The sequence below is a fragment of the Pangasianodon hypophthalmus genome, chromosome 22 (assembly GCF_027358585.1).
Source record: "Pangasianodon hypophthalmus isolate fPanHyp1 chromosome 22, fPanHyp1.pri, whole genome shotgun sequence".
NCBI classification, from domain to species: Eukaryota; Metazoa; Chordata; class Actinopteri; order Siluriformes; family Pangasiidae; genus Pangasianodon; species Pangasianodon hypophthalmus.
Window position 1 is genome coordinate 18,644,777 of NC_069731.1, and position 24,501 is coordinate 18,669,277.

Here is a 24,501-nt window from a genome sequence, read left to right on the forward strand (position 1 = left end):
ATTTCTTAAAATATCTCAAAGTCTCAAATATCCCATTTATATGCAAGTATTTCTATTTGCTGGTCAATTTATTGATGGCTTACCTTCCAGTGAAAGTGTAAATGCATAAAATTATGTGGGTTGTGTATCTGCTTATCTTTCTGATGTGTCAAGTGTGTATTCACACACTCAGGACTGAGTCACGTTGTTTTGCTCTTTTCAGCGATGTAATGACTTGGACAAGAGCAGCCAAGAGAATATTTAATAATATTTCAGTATTATGAACATACAAGAGTCTTTGAAGCACTAGGAAGAATGAGCTGGGGTATTTTTTGCAATTGTGTTAACATTTATTAACAACTATGGTCATACATCAAAAATCTACACAAGAAGTGAAAAAATGTCTTTTAATGTTTTATTGAAAAATATAAAAATAAGAACATTCTCTTGCACAACAGAAAATTACTGTTTGCTCATTAGTTTATTAACAAACTTACAGTGTATTTTATAAGGTACAATGAAACTGGATGTCTATCCAGATAAAATCAACTTCTCAGTACAGTACTCTGAAAATATTTCCTTTTATTTTTTAAAAGAAAAGTAATGTACCGTCGTTTTTATGCTACAGTTTTGATTTAGCATTTGCACAGCAATTATGGAAAGTGACACCAGTGTCCATGTTCATTCTCCTATTTCTTTCTACAAATAAATAATACAATATATAAATACATTAGGATGGAAAAGCAGCACTGTGGTACAGGATGTTATGGTTTGTGCTAAATGTAAAAAAAAAAAAAAAAAAATCCTCTTTGTCAGATTCTAGGCTACTTGCCGAAAATCTCCATCATTTTCCGGTTGCTGTGTGCCTGCTGCGCCAGCTGCTCGGCCTTCGCCATCTCCAGCACTTCCCGCAGCAGGTGGAAGGTCAGGTCCAGGGAGATGGGTGGCTCCTCGGCGCGGCGAGGTCTCTCCGCTGGGGCGTTGCGCAACCCGCGGGCCGCCTCGGCGACCTCGTCCTCTTCGCGGAGCAGGTGCTGCGTGAGCCTGAGCTGCAGGGCGCGTTTGAACACCGCTGACGCCGGTTCGGGGCGCGTCTCAGGCTCGGACTCACGTTCACGCTGATTTCCGTTGCCCAACCGGATGAAGTATTCCTCTCCCAGCCGTGCCCAAATGGGCCGTGTGCGCCTCTGATCTTCCTCCTCTTCGAGCGCGTTGGCGGAGGGGGAGGAGAGGGAGGCTCGCCGGTCGGGACCGTCCACTGCTCGGCACTCGTTCATGCGTGGTGGGAAGGCAATGAGCAGAGCTGCGGCGGTAGTGACGAGAAAGTGGAGCTTCATTGCCGAGGGAATTCTGCGGGAGGAAAAACGATCACAATTACGCGCACGCCTATGGTCAACTGCGCGCTGCGGTTTGACATGAAACTGTGATTTACTTTAAAAAAAAAAAAAAGTTGAGGAAAGTTAATGAGTATGGTGACAGTTTTTGTCCGAAAAAGATGGTACTAGTTTGTGCCTTATCTCAGGGATGGTACCCTTACGCGTACGCCTGCTGTACCTTCAGAAGGCGCATGTAGTGTCCCTTTAACGCTTTATTCTAAAAGGTAATTACAGACCCACTACGTACCTTAAATCTTTTTAAAACGGTACAATATATCAACGTTTGCAAGTATACACAAGATAAGCGACAAGGAAAGCTACAGTTTAGTTTAGTACCTTTAGAGTAGAGTGCAGTCTAATTTTACTTTCTTTAAAAAACAAACTCTGGATGGATGAGCTGAAACATCATTTACCACAATTACTAGTAGACATTCACGACCAGGAACGATTCTTCAGTTAGTTGTGATATGAACAAAAACGGTTAGACAACAATTTATCAGAACATCCTTTAGGGAGCTCGAAATGGATTTTATGCTTAATTTATGAGTCTAGACTGCGTCCTAGCCGCATACTACAGTACTCAGTAGTATGTCAGAATAATACGGTACATCTGACATACTCACCTGTGATGTACTTTACTACTTAGTACAGAAGTATACAGTTTAGGACGCAGCTATCCTTTACAGTTTTACGCACCAACTTCAGCACCTTCATAGACTATGCACTATGATAAAGCACCAAAATCTCGTCATCCTGTTATCTTCATACATTGTACACAAGAATAATACACTAGCAACATTAATTAAAAAAAAAAAAAAAAAAAGAGCTTGCTGAATTTAAAAAAAAAATGCGTACCTTGTATGCGCAAATGTTGTATCCGCGGGAAGATTTCTCTTTTTAAACTTTTTAAACGCGATCTACTCTACTCTTCACCCCAGCTGTTCTCTGACAAGATACTCAAGATTAGAGTTTGGTGACTTCTTCGGAGGAGGGACTGGAGTTTGGGTTTATATAGTCTTTGCGCATGCGCACTGGGGAACGAGTGGACCTGAATGAACGTAAGAGAGCAGTTTGCTGGCAATCTGAATGAGTCATCGAGGTTCGTGTGTGTGCGTGTGTGTGCGTGTGCGCGCGCATCCTTATCTCATAAAGTGAGAGGTAGTATAGAAAAGTTCAAGTAAGAATGAATGTCTTGTTAAATTTCACACCTTCCCATGCAGAAAAGCTCTATTTTCCTGTCCTCTATTTCTGGAGTGCATTTTTTTACTACTGAATATGAACTGGATTTTAACATTTAAAGGCCAGAAAGGTGCATTAAAATATCCAGGACAAGCCTTCTTTATCTTTGTGCAATGACTCTAACATCTTAATTGGAAACCCTTGTGCAACATGAAGGAATATACATCACTGTTTATAAAACACACTTTATGTGGGTTTAATTGGAGTAATTAATTCCTTGCAACAAAGTGCAGATTTCGTAGTATCTAGTCTAACTCAGACAGCCTAATTAATTGTGTTAAATTGAAGATGCGTGACACCCTCTTAGAAGATGCTTTTGTCTGTATATAGTTTGTCTTTGTCAGATTAATAGGCATATTTCTCTTACATTACAGAATGAATTGGCTAGATTAATATAATTCATCTAGAGATAGTTTTTACCCCATGGATGTCAAGTCCTTAAGTGTCGTGCCACTCAGAGTTCAGAGGAGTTTCTGTGCATGGTTTCCCCATGTCCATGTGGGTTTCATCCGGGTCCTCCGGTTTCCTCCCACTGCCCAAAAACATGCCACGAGGTGGACTCACTACAAATAAATTGCCCCTAGGTGTGAATCAGTGTATGAATGTGTGTGTGTGAATGTGTGTGTGTGTGTGTGTGTGTGTGTGTGCATCCAGGGTGAATTCTCCCGTCTTGCATTCAGTGTTTTCGGGATCCACAGCGACCCCGACCAGGATAAAGCTTTCCTGAAGATGAATGAATGAATCAATGTCCATAGCACCTCAGTGAAATCTCACCTATATCCTCTTTCAAATCACAAATCTAAAAAGCATTTTTTTCCTCAGAGCTATCACACTCTGATCTATAACTAAGAGGATCTGATCGTCTCTATGCTACAGTGAGCTCTTGAATTATTCAAGAAAATTTGTGAAAAATTAACAAAAATGAATACATATGGACTTAAGCATATGGAGACAGACACAGTTTGGTTTTAGTTTAACTAAATATTATATAAAAGTTTCTTAAGTAGTGTATGTATTTCTTATTTGGTTAAGTGTCTGCTGGAGAGAATGGCAGCAACAAGTCTGTAAGTTGGAGACACATGTTGGAGACCTTGGAACCTCATTTATTTTGTTCATGTTGCTGTCCTTAACAGATTTTCATCAGGGTTCAATTCCAGTGACTGACACAGCCACTGAAAAACACTTGTTGTGTCATGTGGTGATTTCTGCATTGATTTGGATGTTCTGTATGTTTGCAGTCATTATATGTAACCTAGTCTTAACCTCCTGGCAGAGGCATCCTAAAAATCCTGGAATTTCAAGAGCCACTGACCACCAGCCACGAAAAAACCTAAAAGCATCACTGATCCACCATCACGTTGTGGAGTTTGGTTGTGGATTTTCTTTGTTTCTACCAAAATTAATGATGGTGTTGATGACTAAAATGTTCAAAGTTGCTCTCATCACACATTTCAAAGTGTAATTTATACTACGTTTGGTGACATTCAGGAGCTGTTCAGCGACAGTTTCGTGGGTTGCTCTCAGAAGGGTGTTGCAACCATTCCAAACAATGTGTTCTTTCAAGAGGTGATGCCTAATAGGTGATTTATAGAAATTAATAGTAAACTCAATAAACTGTGATTCTGAAACAGTGATCTTTGGTGTCTTCTTTGCCTCCCTCACTCCCCTTCTCACCATCTGGTTCCAGACTTTTGAATCTTTTCATTATGGTGGTGATTGTGCTTAGTCATATTTTTCACTGCTTATATATGTTTCCTGTTCATTACCTGACTTGTGAAGGTCAACAGCCATCTACTTCATTTGTGTTCATCATGGTGATGGATAATGAAGGAATTTTACAATATTGCAACCTCATATTTCATCAAAGGCAACTGGACATTTAAAGCAAATTCTAAACATGTTTAGGACTGTCACATGCCACTAATGATTTTGAACGATTTTAAAAGTGAAAAATTAAATCATTGTACATACTGTGTATTTTATACAGTCTTTTTGCCCATTCTCTTGAAGGGTGCCAGTAATTCTGGAGTTGACCATAGCTCGCTCTCTATTTATGTCACTCCCAATCTTGCTGTGTAAGATTATGTTTGGTTTCACGACGTTGTTGGAAATTAAGTGACCTCAATTTTGAGAAAGGCGTTATATAAATAAAACATTATTACTATTAATAGTTCGGTGCTTGTTACTTGTTTATGGGTTGAGTTTAAGGTTAAGGTTAGAGATTAGGATAAGAATGTAGGCGTGTTTTTCTTGCACACGGGAGAACAAAGACGTTCATGCTATATTAATACTCCAGAACAAGTGTTCACTGATGGAGGTTATAAATTATTCAAGTCACTTAAGGCTTGACTATACTGAAACAGCACTTATCAACATTGGAATGGAAAGTCTTGGCAAACTTTGCAGCTTGTCAGTCATTCAGTGAGAGAACAGTCTGGGCTGCTGAGACTCATTACAGATGCAGAGGAGCAGGACGACGTCATTGCTGTCTACCGCCGCTGTCTTTCTCTCTCGCTTTCATTCAGCCTGGTCCAGGAGGGAGACATGAAGATGGAGCACCTTGACCCGAGCTGCTTCATAAATGCCCTCAGAATGTCAACTGGGCGCTCCTGAGCCTCCACCCAGCTTCCCAGACTCATCTGATGAAAGGAATAAATCAAGGAATGTATGCATTCTTTTTCCCTTTTTCAGTGGAAGGCTGTCTTTTTAATAACATGCAACCTATTGTGTGTAAATGCTACAAGCATTTTATTCCCATGCACACTTCCGTTCACAACTTAGCAATTACACGAGACAAGTCTGATGCAATATCTTTCTTTATTGTTCCGCAGGATTAAAAAAAAAGTTATTGCAGTGAAAGAAAGGTAAAGGTAAAAGGTAATTACTCTTTAGTTTTGTGGAAGAACCCTAGGGATAATGGAGCCAAACAACAAGGGAAAAAAGTAAATTCATCTCGAGAATGATGTTATTAAGGATAATGACCGCATCCATCTCAAGCCAGAGCTGACAGGTGCAGAAGGCAGCAGCCATCTTAGTTCTATTTATGGATCTTTAGCAGAGCTAGTCTGTCAAAAAAGTTTTGAGTTAATTCGCTCAAACTTACCCCCAGTGATTCACTCCTGTAAATTAATTATTAATTTTTTCAACGCCTAGTATGCAGCCTCCCGTTGTTTCCTTTTGAGCTCAAAAGGAAATTTAACGCCCCTCCACATTCATCGGAAATATATTTATGTCAGATTTATTGCTTTTAGCCATGTGTGGGAGAGTTCATTTTGATTTATTGCATGGAGGCTCAAAAAGCAAGCACCAGGGTCAAAAGCTTAAGTGTTCCAAAACAGAGTCGAGCAATTTTTTTTCTTCTTCAGCGTCAAAGGTCTGATGTGAGACGCTGAAGCTTTGTGACAGAAACACACAACACCACAAAATCATCAGGTAAGTTTGCTGTTGGTCATCGATGTCATAGTGGTTTCAAATCAATGTCCTTATGTGGATGCAGCACCAGGAACACTACATTAGACGTCCAGGATGCTGCTCTGAATGGCTAATTATACATCAGGTCTTTAACATCACAAGTTTGCGTCCTAACAAGTTTTAAATGCAGAAAAGAAGCCTGATTCAAACTGGCAAATGCAGAGGGCAATGCACTTTAAAAAGCTATTGACAGTCAATGTAAAACTGTTTTTTTTTCTCCTTTCACTTCCTCAGTCTACTCCCAGCTTGGCCACTTTATCCTCAGGTAATTGCATTGGATTAAATAGGTACATTGTTAAAGAACACTCTTTCTTTTGGTCAATTCCGGGTGAATATCAATAAACCTCGTTGACATTATAAATGCGACTTTAAAAAGGCTTTTGAGTCCAGCTAATCTTTCTGGTCCTTATACATGGCTCTCTGACTCAACTGAAGGGCTCATCTGTCAGCTCAAAGGGGTGCTAGGTCATATGGCCTGAAATGGCTAATTGAATCCATAGTACTCACAATATTGGATTTACGCTTGCATTCATCAAGTTTTAAAGGTGCACAGAAACCTGTACAAAAAGACAGCACCTATAACTGTTGTTCAGTGCAATAGCTAATAAATCTGTTTATGATTTAGGGGTTGCAATATATTCTGTTGTCTTTATGTGATGGCAAGGGCATAAATCCTCACCATCACATAAAGACAACAGAATAAATATTAATACTCCAGTGCTTTTTGGCCTAAACAGTAGCTCATATGTGGTTACCACAGAAAGGAAGTTTTAACACGTCTCCATATAGTGACAAAAGTACAGAAAACCTTTACTAGTGGCAGCTCAGCCGTAGGGGCCAGTTTACACTAAATTTAGCTAGTTTAAAAATACTCCAGGACCACCAAGATCTTGTCTTATTGCAAATAATTATTAATTCTTAAGAGTGAAATCTAATAAATTTCTGCAAATAAAGTGCAAATATAAGTGCATACAGTGTATTTATGATGTACAGAACCATTTCTATAAGATATATTGCAAAGATTAAGAGAGGTAAAAGATGAAATTAAACACGAATGGACTACTTGCACAAACGGTTCTGTATTATAACCGAAATGACACTTCTGTTTTCCGGCTCATCAACTATAACAGCAATGATTACACTTGGTGACTGCAGGAGCTTCCAAAGATAAAAGCCTATGATGTTCATCTGTAAAAACACTTGGAAAGCTCCCTTTAATAAGTTGGTGAAAGGCACCAGACTGTATGCCTCGCCATATATAAACAACGAAGAAGATAAGAAAATACCTATTTATAGAAACGAACACCCAAGCTAATGCTAATCCAAAACTATGGCTTTATTTTAAGACAAATGTTAGATGATGCTGTCTCGCTGTACTGCCAAACCAGTGCTAATTTAGACATGAGATTCGCACTATTTCAAAATAGAAATACGTCATAGCCCCGAGTAGCTCATTCCTGCCACCACAGAATAACTAAGAGAGAACACCATTTTCACCAAACTAGACCACAGGAGAACAATTTTTCACAACTAGGGGGCACTATAAATATCCTGTGATGCCATGCAGGCTTGTAAATGTTTCAGCGTTTTAAGGGACTGGTGACACCTTGCTGTCAAATTTATCAAATTTATCACTGATGTACTCCCTTCTGTAGGTAGCACCACTATAATGGTGATCACCGACAGGTTTTCTAAGGCATGCTAACTTTCTCTCCCGAAATTACCCGCTGCTTCAGAGGCAGCTGAAGCACTATTTAATCATGTTTTCAGACTGTAAGGATTACCTTAGGGCATTACTTCTGATTGGGGTCTACGGTTCACATCGTTCATGTGGAAATCATTCTGCAAACTGTTAAATATCAATGTCAGTTTAACTTCTGGATACCACCCCAATCCAATCAGGAATTAGAGTGATTTCTACGCTTCCACGGTAGCACTTCTTGGAATCACTGCTACCTGGACGGAATATGCTCAGAACTCGTTAACCAACACATGCACAGGACTGACCCCTTTTCAGTGCATTTTAGGATATCATCCCCTATTTTTTCCCTGGTCTATGGAACATTCATATGTGTTTGCTGTGGATGATTGGATGAAACGAAGCAAACAGACATTTTGGTCCATGGATAAAGTAGCACACGTGTGTGTGCATATATGAGAGAGCAATTAAGGTCAGGGGTGCTCAGCCAGGTTAGCGATCCCACTGCAGTCTGAAGTCATGATGCCACTCCAACTGTCTGAAACCTACTGAGAGGCTGAAGCCTTGTGCCCCATAAAAACAAATGACAATTACAAGCACTGTTTCCCAGGCCTTATCCATCACCATCATTCATCCTCCCGCTGAGCATAAATCCTATTTTCATCTCAGCAGATGCATTAGTTAACACAGCCCTGCAACTTCCTGTTAGACTCCATTGCAACTGAAGATTTGTCCCAAAAAAAGAAAGATGCTGAAAATAAACCTGTTTGGGGACAGTTCATTTGATTAGCAAAAATATTACATTGCTGCAGAGGATTCTCCAAAATAAACAGTGTATTTTTTTATGAGACCATGTTTGGAAGGTAGGTACAAAGATTTAATTGATAAGCAGAGTCTTGCACAAATATGTGCTGCCCCACTTTTTTCTTTGATAATGCTCATTAAATATTGTATAAAGCTACCATTATACACACAATGAACACACCTGCACTGATTCATATAATCCTCAAAGAGTCTAAATAAAAACTTTATTTAATGTTCTGGGTCATTATATCACAAAATCTTAAAAACAGCTTCTAAAATAGACATGTGGATCGTGGCTCGAGACTTGGAGAAGGCAAACAATGCACATTTATATTTGTAAGGAGTAAAACATGACAAGATATGCTGTTATAGGAAAATAATCAGTGACAGGGTGGGGTGGTGGGATGCAAAACTGACTTACCCTTACCATGCCAAAGTTTTCCTATAACAGCACACTCCACAGTTTTTTATTCCTTGTACACCACAGCACTGTTTGTCCCAATGCTACAATTTTTGTTTATTAAAAAATGACACAGTGTACATTTGATCTGTTTATAGTTACATTTAATACTGTGGAACATCAGCGAAACAAGTTAGTTCCTTTTATCACTTACATTGTGGTTCCTACCAGCCTCTATTTTTTTCTCTTGCTCTCTTAAAGTTAATAAGACAAAAAATGGCACTTATATTACCAAAAAAACTACAATCCGCTGTTCTGAAGACTTATCATTGTCATAAACATAAAGTTACAGCTTTACCTCTGACTGTTACAAAGTGCTAACACTGGAGACTCCTTCCATAAATGTTAACTAGACGTCTCCTTACAGCAAACTATTACACACTATTACACCATTATCAATTATTACGCATGATAAAACTGCCATACAAGTCCCGGTGTTATGACAACATATATTATATAGAAAATTAATCAACACAGACAGAACAGCACTGTGGTATATACTATAATTGTAATTATATATTGTGCTTAAATTGTGCTAATAAATGTTATTGGTGTTTTTTCTACTTCCACCATAACCACAAAGAGAGAAATAGTGGTCAGTACACTACACAGTAGAATATTGTGATATATTTGTTTTGTGTAAAGGCGTACAATCAGGTGAAAAGTGTATACAAAGCGTAAGCTACAATTTTATTTCTGAATGATTTTCTTTGAGCAATTGGCACTAAATCTGGGTCACAATCATCGTTCTGACAATAAGAATTGCTCAGTCATCATCTGTTGTGGTGGAGTATTAAAAACGTTTACAGTGGTCACTCAAATACCCACACGTCTGTCCACGTAACCTTTACTGAACTCTGACTGGCAAAGCCCACAGTTCTGCACACCCATTCATATGTAGGTCAGAGTAGAATGATGCAGAACTATAGCTGACCCATATACAGTATACAGAAATGTAGTCATGACATCTGTTTTGAAATATTCATCATTGTATGTTATGTTTGTACTCATTCATAGTTAGAGTGGATCTTTGTTATACTAGATTTCCATTTCCTGAAGGAAATACATAGTGTTTGCAATGAGATGAAAGAGATATCTGGAAAAAAGAAATAAGTAAGTAAGTATGTAAAGAAGTGTTACGACCCATTACTTTTTTCTTGACTTTCCTCAAAGAAAGAAGGAAAGAAAGAAAGTGTCAGAAATGTAAAGAAAGCATGAAAGGCTGGGATGAAGATGAGAGCAAAAATTACAAAGAAAGAGACAGGAAAAATGTGAGAAATACAGGAAGAAAGTTAGAAAAGAGGAAAAAACAAAGAAGGGAAAAGAAAGAAAAGAAATAAACATGAAATAAGTCAATAGAAAGAGCAAGAGACAGAAAAAGTTGGAAAGAGATGATAAGAAAGAGAAGAAAAATAAAAACATAAAGAAACATATTATAATAAGAAAGAAAGAAAGAAAGAAAGAAAGAAAAAGAGAATGGGAGGCTTGTGGAAATGGAAAGAATGATAGGAAAAGAGAATATGAGAGAGAGACAGAAACTATCTGAGGAAAGTAGAAATAAGAATGAAAGAAAGTGACAGAAAACAAGAATGGAAGAGAAATGAAAAAGTGGGAAAGAGAAAGAACAAAAAAGAGATGGGAAAGAAGAATAGATAGTAAGGGAGAGAAAGTGAGATTAAGGTGAGGCTGTTGATTAGTCAACTCTGATGTTACAAGGAAGACATCATAAAGTTTAAAGCTTTTATTATAAATTTCAAAATTAAAAATAGTTTTTGATTTTCACTGCAAAGACACAGATTGAACAGAGCCTGTATACTCGATTCCTGTTGAATTTTTAAAAGTTTTAGTTTTCCAAAGAAGAAAATGAAAAAGAAAAAGAAGAAGTACCAAATTAAGTAACTGTGTTGTCATGAATAAACTGAAAAAAATGAAACCTTTGCTCAAAGTAAAAAAAATTGCATCAACTTGTTTGTTTAAGAAAAAAAATGCCTGCAACAAGTTGTAATATCATGACTGTGATTTGGTCTCAGATCGCACATTGTAGAACACAGCTCTAATGATATTTGCAACAGCACATGACCTTGACTGTTTTACTGCTTTTATACAACAGTTTAAAAAATACAGAAAAAAGCAAAGAAATGAAGAAAATTGTTTCAAACAGCTATTTTATCAGTCATTTCTTCCAAATGGCTTGTTGCTATGCAACAATGTAATACATACAGTATTGATACTGTAGAAGGGTGAAACTTTTTGTCAAGCCTGAAAACTAGCAGCTAGTCTGGAAGCTTCATTAGCTGGCTCCTCAGCATAACAGCTAATTATCATGTTTGGTAGAAAAAAACTGGGATTATTTTCTGCCTTCTGTGTAAACTTGAAGCAGGTTCCCTCAATACTGAGGAGATAATCTCTCACTATCATGCTGCTCTCACCCCATGTGTGTTTATTTATTTATTTAGAAAATTAGCACTATGGCTAACTCAACTTCTTTAGGCGCTTGGATTGAATTGAATTCTTTTTCCATGCATATGTAGCTTAGGATAAAAGCATACTGTATGTAGAATTAGCGTTGACTGAATTCCCTAGCCCAGCATTTGGCTATATAAAACAGCTGTATAGTGAAATGTCTCTAACTAACTAGTCAGTGTAACGCCATTGCGAATGTGTCATCTGGTTGTTCCTCGGTCAGGTCCATGTGACACGCAATCAATGTTTTGTGGCCTTTTGCAGCATGAGCAAGCACGAAGAGTGCAGCTGGGTCCTGTCACCGGCTGTACCCTCCCACACACACACACACACACACACACACAAACACAGTGTCTCTCTGAGTGATAAAGGGCATGAAATACACTTGGCTCTCTCGTTCTCCTGCATATTTCATCAGTTTGTGCAGCCTCCCTGTTTTAAACAATTATGTGTCCTCTCTCAATTCTCTTTATGAGCACGACTGTGGGACTGGACTATCTAGACGATTCTTTATGGAAAAATCACATACATTTCACATGTGACTGTATGTTTTTCACATGTGATTATGTTAGTAATGTGCATTTCAACATGTTACGCCCTGAAAAAAAACATGTGACATCTATGATTAATATGTGATAAATAATACCAAATGTCCTACATGTGAAACATCAACTTGTGAAAACAAAATGAATCATGTGTAAAATACTAATGTGGAAAAATAAATGAATCATGCCTAAAAAATTAAATGACAATAAATGAATTGTGTAAAAAAAAATCCAAAAACGAATCATATGAAAAAACAGTCATGTGAAAATAAATAAATCGTGATTATTTCCATGTGAAGTTTGTGAAGTTATGCACCTGAAAAAAAAAGAGCATACTTAGTATGTAGACTTTAAACTTTGGCAGTTAGAATCAGTGATGTGTGTTTGTCTCACTGTCCAAAATTCAGGACACCATTTCACCTTTATTTAATTTTTCATATTTTGGTTAAAATGACATAACAAAATATTGCAGCTAAACAGATGTGAAATATATTGTACAAGAGTTACAATATAACATCAGTCAACATAAAATGTTAAAATGTGTGAAATCTCAAACATATTTTGATTTAAAGTTTGCTGTCGGCAGAAATCATTCTTTCAGAGTCGACATCCAAATAGCAGGCGATTTGTGGCAATAACAACTGTATTGTGGGCCAAAAGAAAGTGGTTCAATTGTTAGCAGGAACATTTCAATTTCCGGTGAATGTGGTGTAAAATATTAAACTGCTTCTATAATGCCAAACAGCAAAGTGGATCAAAGAAGAAACAAGATAGAAAGATGATAGAAATACTATTCAAACATTGAGAATGAGAATCATGAGAACTGTCTGGGTGGGCGTGGCTAATATTTTAATGAGATTGCTTGATTGCTCTCACCAAAAATCCTAAACACAACAACAAAAGCAACAAGAAACAGGACTGTTCAGCCCAACATGTACCATCCTACCTAATTATAAAGTTAACACAATAGCTATGCTCACTAGGTTAAATTTCACTTTATATACTTTCTAGCCTTCTCTCACTAGATTGCTTTCATTTGCTAGATAGCATTTGCTTGCAAAATTAGTTTTTGCTTGCCAGTTTGTTTTCTCTCTTTTGGTTGCTTTGTTTTGCCAGTTTGCTTTCTCATGCTAGGTTGCGTCTTTTCTCGCTAGGTTCCTTTTTCTCAGTAGGGTTAATTTCTCTTGCTTGATTGCTTATTCTTGCTAGGTTGCTTTCTCTTTCTAGGTCTTTTTTGTGCTTTTCTCTTGCTAGGTTGCTTTCTTTCGGTAGGTTGCTCTCTCTTGCTAGGCTGTTTTCTCTTGCTACGTCGCTTTTTTCGGTAGGTGGTTTTCTCTTGCTAGGCTGCTTGCTCTTCTGCTTTCTCTTGCACTCATGGACTTTAGATACCTGGGGCTTTAGGCTGAGGCAACATTTGGGTATGAGAAGGGCGTGGGAGATGCCTCAACTTGCCTGCTGGATCAGCATGCAATAATAAATGATAATGCTAAAGATGTCTTATTGATGTTTTAAACTAGCTTTTAATGGCTGCTGCAGTGTCAGGAATGAGAATTTCGGAGGGGTCACGTAATGCCAACGCACAGCCTGGGACTGATGAATATACAATTAACAGAAAGCGGTTTTACTCATCTTCATATTCTGTGGCCAAGGATGCCAGTGACATGCTGCGAAGTTCATTTTCCTCAAGGTCGATCTCTTGTTCACTCTTCCAGCTGACTCTTCCTTTAGGAAATTTCAGGAACTTTCCTTTTTAATTGACTCTTTTTGCTCACGTGTCATACTGGCATACTCAAACTGGCTTCCTGTCATTTTGAACACATAAAAACACATTTTGAATATAAAAAAAAGATTTGTTGAGAGAACCAAAATTTGTGTATGACTGCTGATGAGTCATAGTAGCGTATATACACTATATTACCAAAAGTATTCGGTCACTCATCCAAATGATCAAAATCAGGTGTCCTAATCACTTGGCCTGGCCACAGGTGTATAAAATCAAGCACTTAGGCATGCAGACTGTTTTTACAAACATTTGTGAAAGAATGGGCCGCTCTCAGGAGCTCAGTGAATTCCAGCGTGGAACTGTCATAGGATGCCACCTGTGCAACAAATCCAGTCGTGAAATTTCCTCGCTCCTAAATATTCCACAGTCAACTGTCAGCTTTATCATAACAAAATGGAAGAGTTTGGGAACAACAGCAACTCAGCCATGAAGTGGTAGGCCACGTAAACTGACGGAGAGGGGTCAGCGGATGCTGAAGCGCATAGTGCAAAGAGGTCGTCGACTTTCTTCACAGTCAATTGCTACAGAGCTCCAAACTTCATGTGACCTTCAGATTAGCCCAAGTACAGTACGCAGAGAGCTTCATGGAATGGGTTTCCATGGCCGAGCAGCTGCATCCAAGCCACACATCACCAAGTGCAATGCAAAGCGTCGGATGCAGTGGTGTAAAGCACGCCGCCACTGGACTCTAGAGCAGTGGAGACGCGTTCTCTGGAGTGATGAATCACGCTTTTCCATCTGGCAATCTGATGGACGAGTCTGGGTTTGGAGGTTGCCAGGAGAACGGTACATTTCGGACTGCATTGTGCCGAGTGTGAAATTTGGTGGAGGAGGAATTATGGTGTGGGGTTGTTTTTCAGGAGTTGGGCTTGGCCCCTTAGTTCCAGTGAAAGGAACATTGAATGCTTCAGGATACCAAAACATTTTGGACAATTCCATGCTCCCAACCTTGTGGGAACAGTTTGGAGCGGGCCCCTTCCTCTTCCAACATGACTGTGCACCAGTGCACAAAGCAAGGTCCATAAAGACATGGATGACAGAGTCTGGTGTGGATGAACTTGACTGGCCTGCACAGAGTCCTGACCTGAACCCGATAGAACACCTTTGGGATGAATTAGAGCGGAGACTGAGAGCCAGGCCTTCTCGACCAACATCAGTGTGTGACCTCACCAATGCGCTTTTGGAAGAATGGTCAAAAATTCCTATAAACACACTCCTCAACCTTGTGGACAGCCTTCCCAGAAGAGCTTCAACTGTAATAGCTGCAAAAGGTGGACCGACATCATATTGAACCCTATGGGTTAGGAATGGGATGGCACTTAAGTTCATATGTGAGTCAAGGCAGGTGACCGAATACTTTTGGTAATATAGTGTAGTTTACATTTACAAATAAAAATAGTTAAGTCTGTTTTGTTGTAAATTTACTTATTTTTCCTTATTATCCACTTGAAAACATATTCTTTTGGCTTATATTATGTTCCTAAACTTATGTTCCTAAACTGTGGCCCTTGTCTGTACCCCTGCTGGTAACCCAGTGGCTTAAGACAGCCCTGGAGGTAAGAGTTGATGTCTCCTGACCTTACTACACCTTGACTTTTAGTAATCTGATGATTCCGCTGGCTTTAAAGCTTTGGCCCAAAACCTGCCCAAATGCATCCTGCCATATCTAATCCGTGTGCAGCATTTCAATTTTGGGTTGAAAAACGGACCAGCTGTGATGTCAGTATCATGGCTGCCATGATATCAAGACAGAGTTGTGGCTGTGTTCTGGCAACCAGATTTGGATGGGGTTTTTTTGCCATTATTCCATGGAACAGAACTCATTTGCTATCTGGGAAAGTGAGGAATTCACGGGAGACAGCTTGAGAAAATACCTTGACAAACATTCTTACTCTTGAGTAATGATTAAAAAAAACACTGTTGAGTTTCACAAGGAGTCACAGGACAATGATACCGATGCAAACCCTGCTGTGTATAATTAGCTGATGTGCGAGTTTCACTCTTGCTGAATGTTTGAAGAACAATGGAAATTATTCTTAGTAGTGTGCCATTAAAGAGTTGTATAATTGGAATGCGAAAGGGTCCCCTTCGTCTCCTCCATCCACATCATTACACGGCTTCTTTGACAACTAGTCATACTTCATCAGGTGCTGCTGATTGTGAAGCTAAATAAAGGCCTTCCTGTCTCATCTTCCACTCTAATTGGTGTTCATTAGCTTCAGGACTGATATCTTTGGTTCTTTTTATGACTTTCTGGCTTAAGTGAATCTTGGCCAAGAGTGTGATTAACACAATTAATGACTTAAGATCAGACATGCTAAATGGAGAATGGAGATTTAAATCTTATCTTTGTGAAATGATTCTTTTTATGTCAAAATACATCACCATAGTTGTGAGGAAAATTAATAACTGTTTTTTATTAATCGGATGAAATTTCAATTCACTTTAGTTTAGATCAATTTTATTTGTATAGTAGTTTTAAAGCAGCTTTACAGAAATCCAGAAGTAGATTTAGATCACATGAGAAAGACGAAGAGGAACCAGACTCAAAAGGGAAAACTTTCTATTCTGGGTGACACTGGATAGTGGGATTGTAAATTATTATAGTATACAGGTGTCAAAGAATAAAGACAAAGAAGTATGTTTGTCTATGTAATCTGAGCAGATTAAGAGTGAATAAGAGTCCTGGGATTAGCACAGGACAGTCTTTATGATTACAGCAGCAACTCTTAGGTACAAATCTCCAGCATCCAGGTGAGATTATCCTCTGAAGTATAGCTGAAATTTGGGTATAAATATGATATGGCTACACATAACACCTATAAATAAGTATGTGTAGAATGCAAAAAACACACACATCCATCACTTATTAAATTTCTTTCAGAAATTTCTTTCATACTTTATATTATTTGTGTTTTACATTTCTGAAGGTTCATTAGTGAGTAGTATCATTTTTACATTGAAAAAAAAAGGTATCATGCAGCACACTTGTTTATTAGATAGTCTTGTTATCTCATGGCTCCAGGGTCTCGGGTTCATTCCTAAGCTCGGGTTACTGTCCATGCAGGGTTTTGCTTGTTCTCCACGTGTTCACATGGGTTCTCCAGTTTCCTTGCTCCTCCCACCAGTGCCAGATTTCTGTTAGGTGTGAATGAGTGTTTGGATGTGTGTCCATGGTGTCCTGTGTTGCACTAGCATCCCTCCTCATGCCCAGTGCTCCCACAAACCTGACCAGTATACAGCATTTACAGAAGATGAATGAATGAATAAAAAGGATTCTTTAGAGAACAGGCACATTCAAACTGGCAAAACTAAACCAATGTAATCTCACACATGGTGGCGATATGAGTATCAATCTAACAGACTGAAGCAAACTGAAATACTCTCGCCTTGACAGGTGGATGTTTAGACGTTTGCGATCCTCTCATCAAATTAAGTGGACTGTTTATTTTTCACTTGCAAGAAGTCATCAGCGTAAGTGACTACAGTACGCAATGCTGACATCTTGTTCTGGACGTCACAAGACACCCATCAATTAGAGTAAACGTCTAAGCCAGAGACGAAGCTTCTTCTGGTCAGGTTTTATGTATGATTTAGAGACCTCTGCACTCATAAGATGAGTCAGTCCTTCCCAACAGAGCTGGATGCATCCCTTTGCAGCTTATGAGAATTTCTCCCTTGAGCTTTCTTTCACTTTTAACGCCATAAGATGAAACAGTTTTATTTAAAATCAGAGCAATATATACGCTCGTGAGTCAATAAGAGGGACTGCTCACTTACAAGGAACTGCTCCAGTCTGAGAAAATGAAGGAAATAAATACAGAGGATTGAATTTTCTCTCTGTGCCGCATATGTTTCCTGAAAATAAAAATGAAAAAGAATCACTGAATCTTAGCAGTTGATATTCTCTGGTATCTTTTTTTTTTCTCAGAACGCACACTAAGATTACCTGTGCCACCTCAGACTGCCAGTTTGTTAGAGCCACAAAAGCAAGGGGGTCTATTTTTGTTGGTACGCATTATGCATTAGTAGTACATTAAAGCTGTTAATCAAATGTTCTTTATCGAGTGTACCATAAACATGTCACAACACACAGTAACAAGCAATTTAGCCTGCTCAGGAGTTTGCACATTATGTGTCAAGTGTTGGTTCAAATTAGAGTCTCCTCTTAAAAGATTGATTAGACTTTATTAAGACCACCACTACCCTGACTGTACTTTTGATCTTACGCAAATATGTATAACATGCACAGGATTTTTTTTTCTTAATTTATACATGACAAAGCAGATAGGAAGAAACAGTTTGAGATGGTCATTTTTTTTTTTAGTCTATCCTCTAATTAATTACTTGTATTTTACTAACTGCTCATTCACGGAGACATCTTCTGTTAAGTATCCAACTGTCATCTCACCTTGTGGGAAGTGTATTTGCAACATCTACTCCATATAGGACTATTATTAATGCCATTACAATTTAATGTACATCTTCTGCAATGTCTCTTTTATTAAGAAGGGAATACATCAGGTAAATGAATAATTTTTATATCTTCAAACTAGTAGTAGTTTTGCATTTATGGCACTGTTACAAAGCCGTTATGTATATCTTTGACAACTTGCTTTGTTTAGATGTCACCTACATTTGTATATCACCAGAATGAATGTAAATGGAATTTGTACTTCATAGTAGATGTCTTAAAGCTTCCTGAATACGATGGTAATACGAACAAATGAATAACAAAATCAATAAAGAAATTTAAAGTAACAATCTTAATAATACCTTCTTTAATTTTCCCTTCTTTTGTCTCTCTTTCATATAACAAAAAAGTTACATACTGTCTAAATCCTCATAGTTTTTGACATAATTGAAGCTCCAATGAAGTGTTAATAAAATGTTACCACATTTCCTTTATGTCCTTCATTATAATCCCCTACTGACATCTCTGAACTTACACAAGTCAAAACCTTTCCAAGTAAAAACTATTCTACCAATTTTTTTTCCTCAGGAGAGGAATTCTCTCTTATGGTGTGAATGAAGTTTGATGCTCATGTTCGGTGCCCGGTAATTAAAGAGCAGGTTGTCGATTTCTCCACATCACTGCAGTTCATTGGACTGTGCTGTGCACTCCTTTCGCCACTCTGATGAAGGATGGCCAGTCCGAAAGGCCAAGCCATGACTCATGGCCAAGCATAGTTATCACACCCATTTCACCAATTATTTTTTTTTGGTATATTGTGTTTTGGTCATTTGGTCATTGTGTATGTTGTGTTCATTCGTTTTTGTGTTTTCATCTTCTGGCACTCATCTCAGAACATCCTTATTCAGCACCCTGTTGTGAGAAATGGACAGTAATTACTGCACATGTTGATCTCATTTTTATCATATATTTTATGAAAAAAGAATAAGGGTCCAAATTACACATTTTAACTGGAAAAAAGAGCATATAGAACAGCCTACATGAAAATCAGGTTGACTGTACATGAATATTTTAATTCTAGTCTTTCTAAACAAACAAGTAAAAACATGTCAATACATTTTTTAAAAATTGATTTATGGAAAAAATTGATTAATCTCATAATTCACACACACACACACACACACAAACAAACAATTGCACACAAACTGCATAACAGAAATAAAATAAAAAGCAGATTACTTCTTTTCCTATTTTCATTTCAAAGTGGAAAATGGATGAACACAATGTACACGAATCAGGTTTATATATTTAGATTTTATATGGTAGACCTACTTACCAACTGTTAAAATCCTTCCTCTAATCCTGTCTAAATTAGGCATCATTTGTTGCAATGAATCTTTCATAAAATGACAGAAGAAACAGCAATTTGGATTTATACATTGTTTGGGGGTGTGTTGTTTCATGGCTGGTGGCATTTAGCCCACAACGCAAACAAGAGACTGAGAAGCTGCACAGAAAAAGCGTATGTACTGCCTTCTCTGCCAAGAAATTCAGGAGCCTTGAGACAATGGAAACGTCCAATTCAAAGCTGCTCTTGAGGGTTCGGAATGACAACTGTAAAGTGGAAACAGAGCTGGCATGCAGTGTTTCTTAACACTCTTCAAAGCAATGAGTCATAGGCTTTTATTTATAGTAGGAATGCAAATGAGGTGCCTCAGCCGTCCGCACCATCTCTGCTGCACCTTTGACGGTGACTGTGGGGAAATTCATCGCCGTGTCATCAAAACGTCGCCAAGGTGGCACTGGTGCCACTTGTGAAAGAACTTTAACTTCTGTGCAAGGCCATGAGTCAGAACAGAGAGATGTAAGCATTTGACACAGCACTTATGTTACATTCAAATGGAACATTGATTGTGGAGTTTTGCTTTTGAAATGGGGAGTCAAATACATGATACACTCGCTGTTCAAGTGGTGAAATTCATGAGAATAGGCAACCCAGAAATATGTAAACTAACTAAACGAAGTACTGACTGAGGTTATCGATTTAGCTAGCTAACACATTGTAGCGTCTTCTATATAGACAAAGCAAAGGTGGAATGACAGTGAAAATGAGACAGAACTATCAGGAATATCAAGATTTCCCTACATATTTTGGTTAATTACTAAGAAAAGACTCCATACAAAGGGAATTAAACTATAATTACACTTAGCATTAACTGCTAACTGAATTTACATGGGTTTCGCAATATTGAGAAACGCTGTTGCTAGGCAACCCAGAAATATGTACCCCCAGGACAAACTAACCACTGACTGAGGTTATCGATTTAACTAGCTAATGCATAGAAGAGTCTTCTATATAGACAAAGCAAAGGCACAGTGACAATGAAAATGTGACAGAACTGTCAGAAATATCAATATTTCCCTCAAATCTGTTGGTTAATTTCTAAGAAAAGACTCCATAAGACTAAAATTACACTCTTTTTACACTTATCATTAAATGCTAACTGAATCTACATGGGTTCCACCGTACCAGGTGGCCATTTGCACCTGGGTGAAAATACTGGCTTTATTTACTTAATATAATAGTAAGACTTCCTAAACTAGTGAGCTAAAAGAAATAAAAAAAAGAACTGTGCTAACATTAACTGCTTCACTCGCTTACCTGTCATGTGCATGAGCACCTGATGTATGGAAGTGTGAGAGTTAACGCTAGCAAACTTAGCTGGTGTTTTTTACTTGCTAGCAAACCTGCTCCTGGTTAGCACAATACAATCCCTAGCTTAATGTTAGCATACTTGCTTGCGACCCTGGCTAAGTGTTTTCACAAGCCTAATGTTGGCTAGCACACCAGTGCATTGTTTTAATGACATGATATAATACCTAGCATAACCTAGCATAACAAGCTAGCTACTAAAGTCAAATAGCTAATGCTGGAAAGGTAACATTAGCTAAGCTAAATACTTAGATGTCATTGGCAAAATGCTGTGTTGAGGTAGCAGGCTAGTTTAGTTGACATAAAATAAGGATGCACACACTCTGTTTCACTTGCATACATCTGTTTTTGTGGTGTTTAAGGCTGTCAGTAGACACTGCCTTATTTTATTTTTCAACTGATGCCTCTTAGTAAAGTAACAGTTTCAGGAAGAAGCAAATCTGCTGTCTATCATGTCTCTTTTGTCCACTTGAGCTCACATTAACCCTGAAGCAAAAAAATGTATACATATATTAAAACCCACTCAGAATTGTTACACAGACCTCCCCTCATTCCGCGACAGCTCCCTTAAGGTTAGATAACTCGTCCATCTCCCTTTTTCGGAAGGAAGGTTATGAAACCAAGGAACTTCCCCTGCAGTAATTGTGGGGGTGTTAGCTACCTTTTGAGGCAGACAGCATAGAGCTCGAACCATTGGAGCATCACGTTTGTTTTCTGATATGGTGGTAGAGAAAGAGAGCGAGAGAGAGATATAGGAAAACAACAGGAATCCATTTAAATAAAGGAAATAACTAAAGAGTCACTAAAGAGCAATAATATGTTAAATAAACAAATAACACTGATACTAAAGGATCCCATGCCCTTTCCAAAATCAGCTGTGTTTTCAGGATCTAATTCAGTGTCCATGATGACCCCAAAGTGTCCCAAATGATCCCCGGCTGATGACCCGAATACTTTTAATCATGCGTGTAACTTCAGAAAAGCAGTCTTCTGGATAACAAAAAAACATGCTTTGTGCAGCAAGAATAGTTAATTTGCGCATACATGTAAATCTGAATTATTTATAGTCACCCAGAGCGACGCTGGATTTTACGCAGTTACGCATCTGTCATGTTCAACCAAGTGATAGTTTAGTGAACGGGGCCCGCAATTAGCAAATGTGGCAGCTGTCAGAGCCAAGGCCAGAGTGCCTCACATCCATCATAGCCAGGCATTGATCAGCGATACTCAGGGTGCCAGAATCAAAGGCCAGGTGACGTAGGACTATAAACTGAACATTCATTCAGCGTAGCCTTTCTGCATCCACAGGGGAGATAATTGCCCAGTTCTGTGATCACTCTCACTTCTGGATTGTGCTCCAACTCATACTAATTGATGCCCATTCCTGCATTTGGTCTGCATGTGTGCATGTGAGAGTTTAAATACTCTGAGAGTTTGTCTTGAGTCTACAGCTGGCTGTGACACAGATCAGAAGCAATATACATTACAAGTCAAAAATGTGTCTGTGTGTGTGTGGGTGTGCATGGTGCCCCACAATAGACTTGCACTCCATTCAGGGTGTGTCCCTGCCTTGTGTCCAGTGTTCCTGTGATTGGCTCTGGATCCATCGCAATGCTGTCTAACATTTACTGAAGTTAAATAACTGAAATAATAAAAAAATGATTTTTTGATAATGTCTGTATCCAAATGTGAAGGCTTTTCTCATAAAATAAAGTATATATCACTCAAACAAGCATGATATTTCCAAATCATAAGGCTTATTATCCAGTAACTACATGGAAAACAATGATGATAATAATAATTAATTAATAAAATAATTAAGTAAGTATTATATTGTAAGAACAAGAAGTGCTTCCATGATTTCTTGCAGTTTGGGAGGTTACTCTACATGTCAATAAAATTGTTGTGTTGGTGATTTTTTGGTCAGAACACTTTGTAAAATTTGGCATAGTTCTCAATCAATAAAAGTAATGGAGGGGAAAAAAGCAAAATAACATGCACCACATTCTGAGCACAAATGAGCACACTCCTTTGTTACTGATGTTTGGCATCTGGAATTTCTCTCAATTATCAAAAGGAAATCCAGACATGTTTTTAAAAATTCTTACAGTTATTGTAAGCTCACTCTGAGTAACATAATATTGAACATTATTGTTAATTTAACCTTAGTCTCTGGTGATATATGATGCATAGACTGCATGTGGCTGTAGTAAAGGGCTTGGCCCTGGGCAACTGCCCCTTTCAGACCTGATCTCAGAGCAAACTCCAGTTTGAAGACGTGACCCATTAAGATGTTTTATGATTCATTCATCTTCAGTAAGTATTTTATTCTGCTCAGGATCTGGAGCCATGAATACACGCTGGATGCCAGTCAATCACAGAGCACACTTAATCAAACCTAGGGGCAATTTAGAGTTGGCAATCCACTATCGGCATGTTTATTGGAGGTGGAGGAAACCATAAGAAACCCATGTGGACACAGGGAGAACATGTGAAACTTCACACAGGCAGTAACCAAAGTAACTCAAGACCCTGGTGATGCTATCGGCTGCACCACAATAACGCCCCATGTTTAACACGTATCACTTATATAAATTGTGGGATCCCCAGGCAGAAACACATATTCCTCTCTCTAAAGGGTTTAAAGGGTTAAAAAAGCTGCTCAGGAGGTAACCTGTGTATTTTGCTTACTGAGTTCTCTTAGTAACTTAGGAAGTTCACACAAATTATCAGACAAAAAGTCTTCACACTCTAAACCTTCCTAAGTGAACTATAGCTGATGAGAGTCTGTGACAACACAAGAATGACTTAATGAAGCAAAAATAAGATCGTCTCCAGTGTTTCATTCAGCTCTGCCCCTGTTTAAACGTCTGCATGTGGAGTAAAGGGGGTTTTAAACATCAGTGACGGAGTGGCCCTTCGGGATGTTCGAATCTTCATAATAGTCCCAGCATATTTCCCTAAAGGGCTGATTTGTCACTTGTCAAATGCAGATTTGGTGAAAAGTAAGTTGTTTGAGTTGGGCAGATTCCCTGTGGTCTGCCCCTGTCACTTCTGACTGCATCAGATGAGCGTGCGTCAAGGATTGATTTGATGTTAAAAGCTCCCATCTTTCCAATCTGTCACCTTGAAGAAGTTGTCACTCAGGACAAATAAACACTCATTAATGGGACGACGCTGTCAGTGAGAAACTTACATTACTGCCTGTTAGCTTACATCTGTGAACTAGTGTCTGACATCTGTTGATATCTGTTGAAAAATCAGCATTCAGTTGACAGCATTCAGTTGATAACATTTGGGGGGTTGACAGCATCATTATCCGTGTATTCCTAAATTTATTGGCATAATGTCTGGTATACTGGGCATCAGTACCATTGATTATGAAACTACAATTCTGCAGTTTTAGGCTATATCCTAAATGTGTAAGATGGAGTTGTGATATGCACATGCTATTAGCTAGCAGCAGGGTAAACCACATTTCTTATATACAACTTTGCACTTAGCGGTTTCTCTGTAACATGACGAGCTGATTTTTTTCAAGAGAGAGAAAGAAAG

The 24,501-nt window shown here is 38.4% G+C and overlaps 1 protein-coding gene across 1 annotated transcript; it reads right to left on the reverse strand.

Moving 5' to 3' along the window:
- Nucleotides 1–771: 771 nt before the first annotated feature.
- crhb (corticotropin releasing hormone b) lies at nucleotides 772–2,788 on the reverse strand. Its single transcript, XM_026938226.3, has 2 exons — nucleotides 2,211–2,788; nucleotides 772–1,329 (listed from the first exon to the last, which is right to left on the reverse strand). The coding sequence occupies exon 2, from the start codon at nucleotides 1,314–1,316 to the stop codon at nucleotides 804–806; it is 513 nt and encodes a 170-aa protein (XP_026794027.1). The 5' UTR covers nucleotides 1,317–1,329; nucleotides 2,211–2,788; the 3' UTR covers nucleotides 772–803.
- Nucleotides 2,789–24,501: the final 21,713 nt, after the last annotated feature.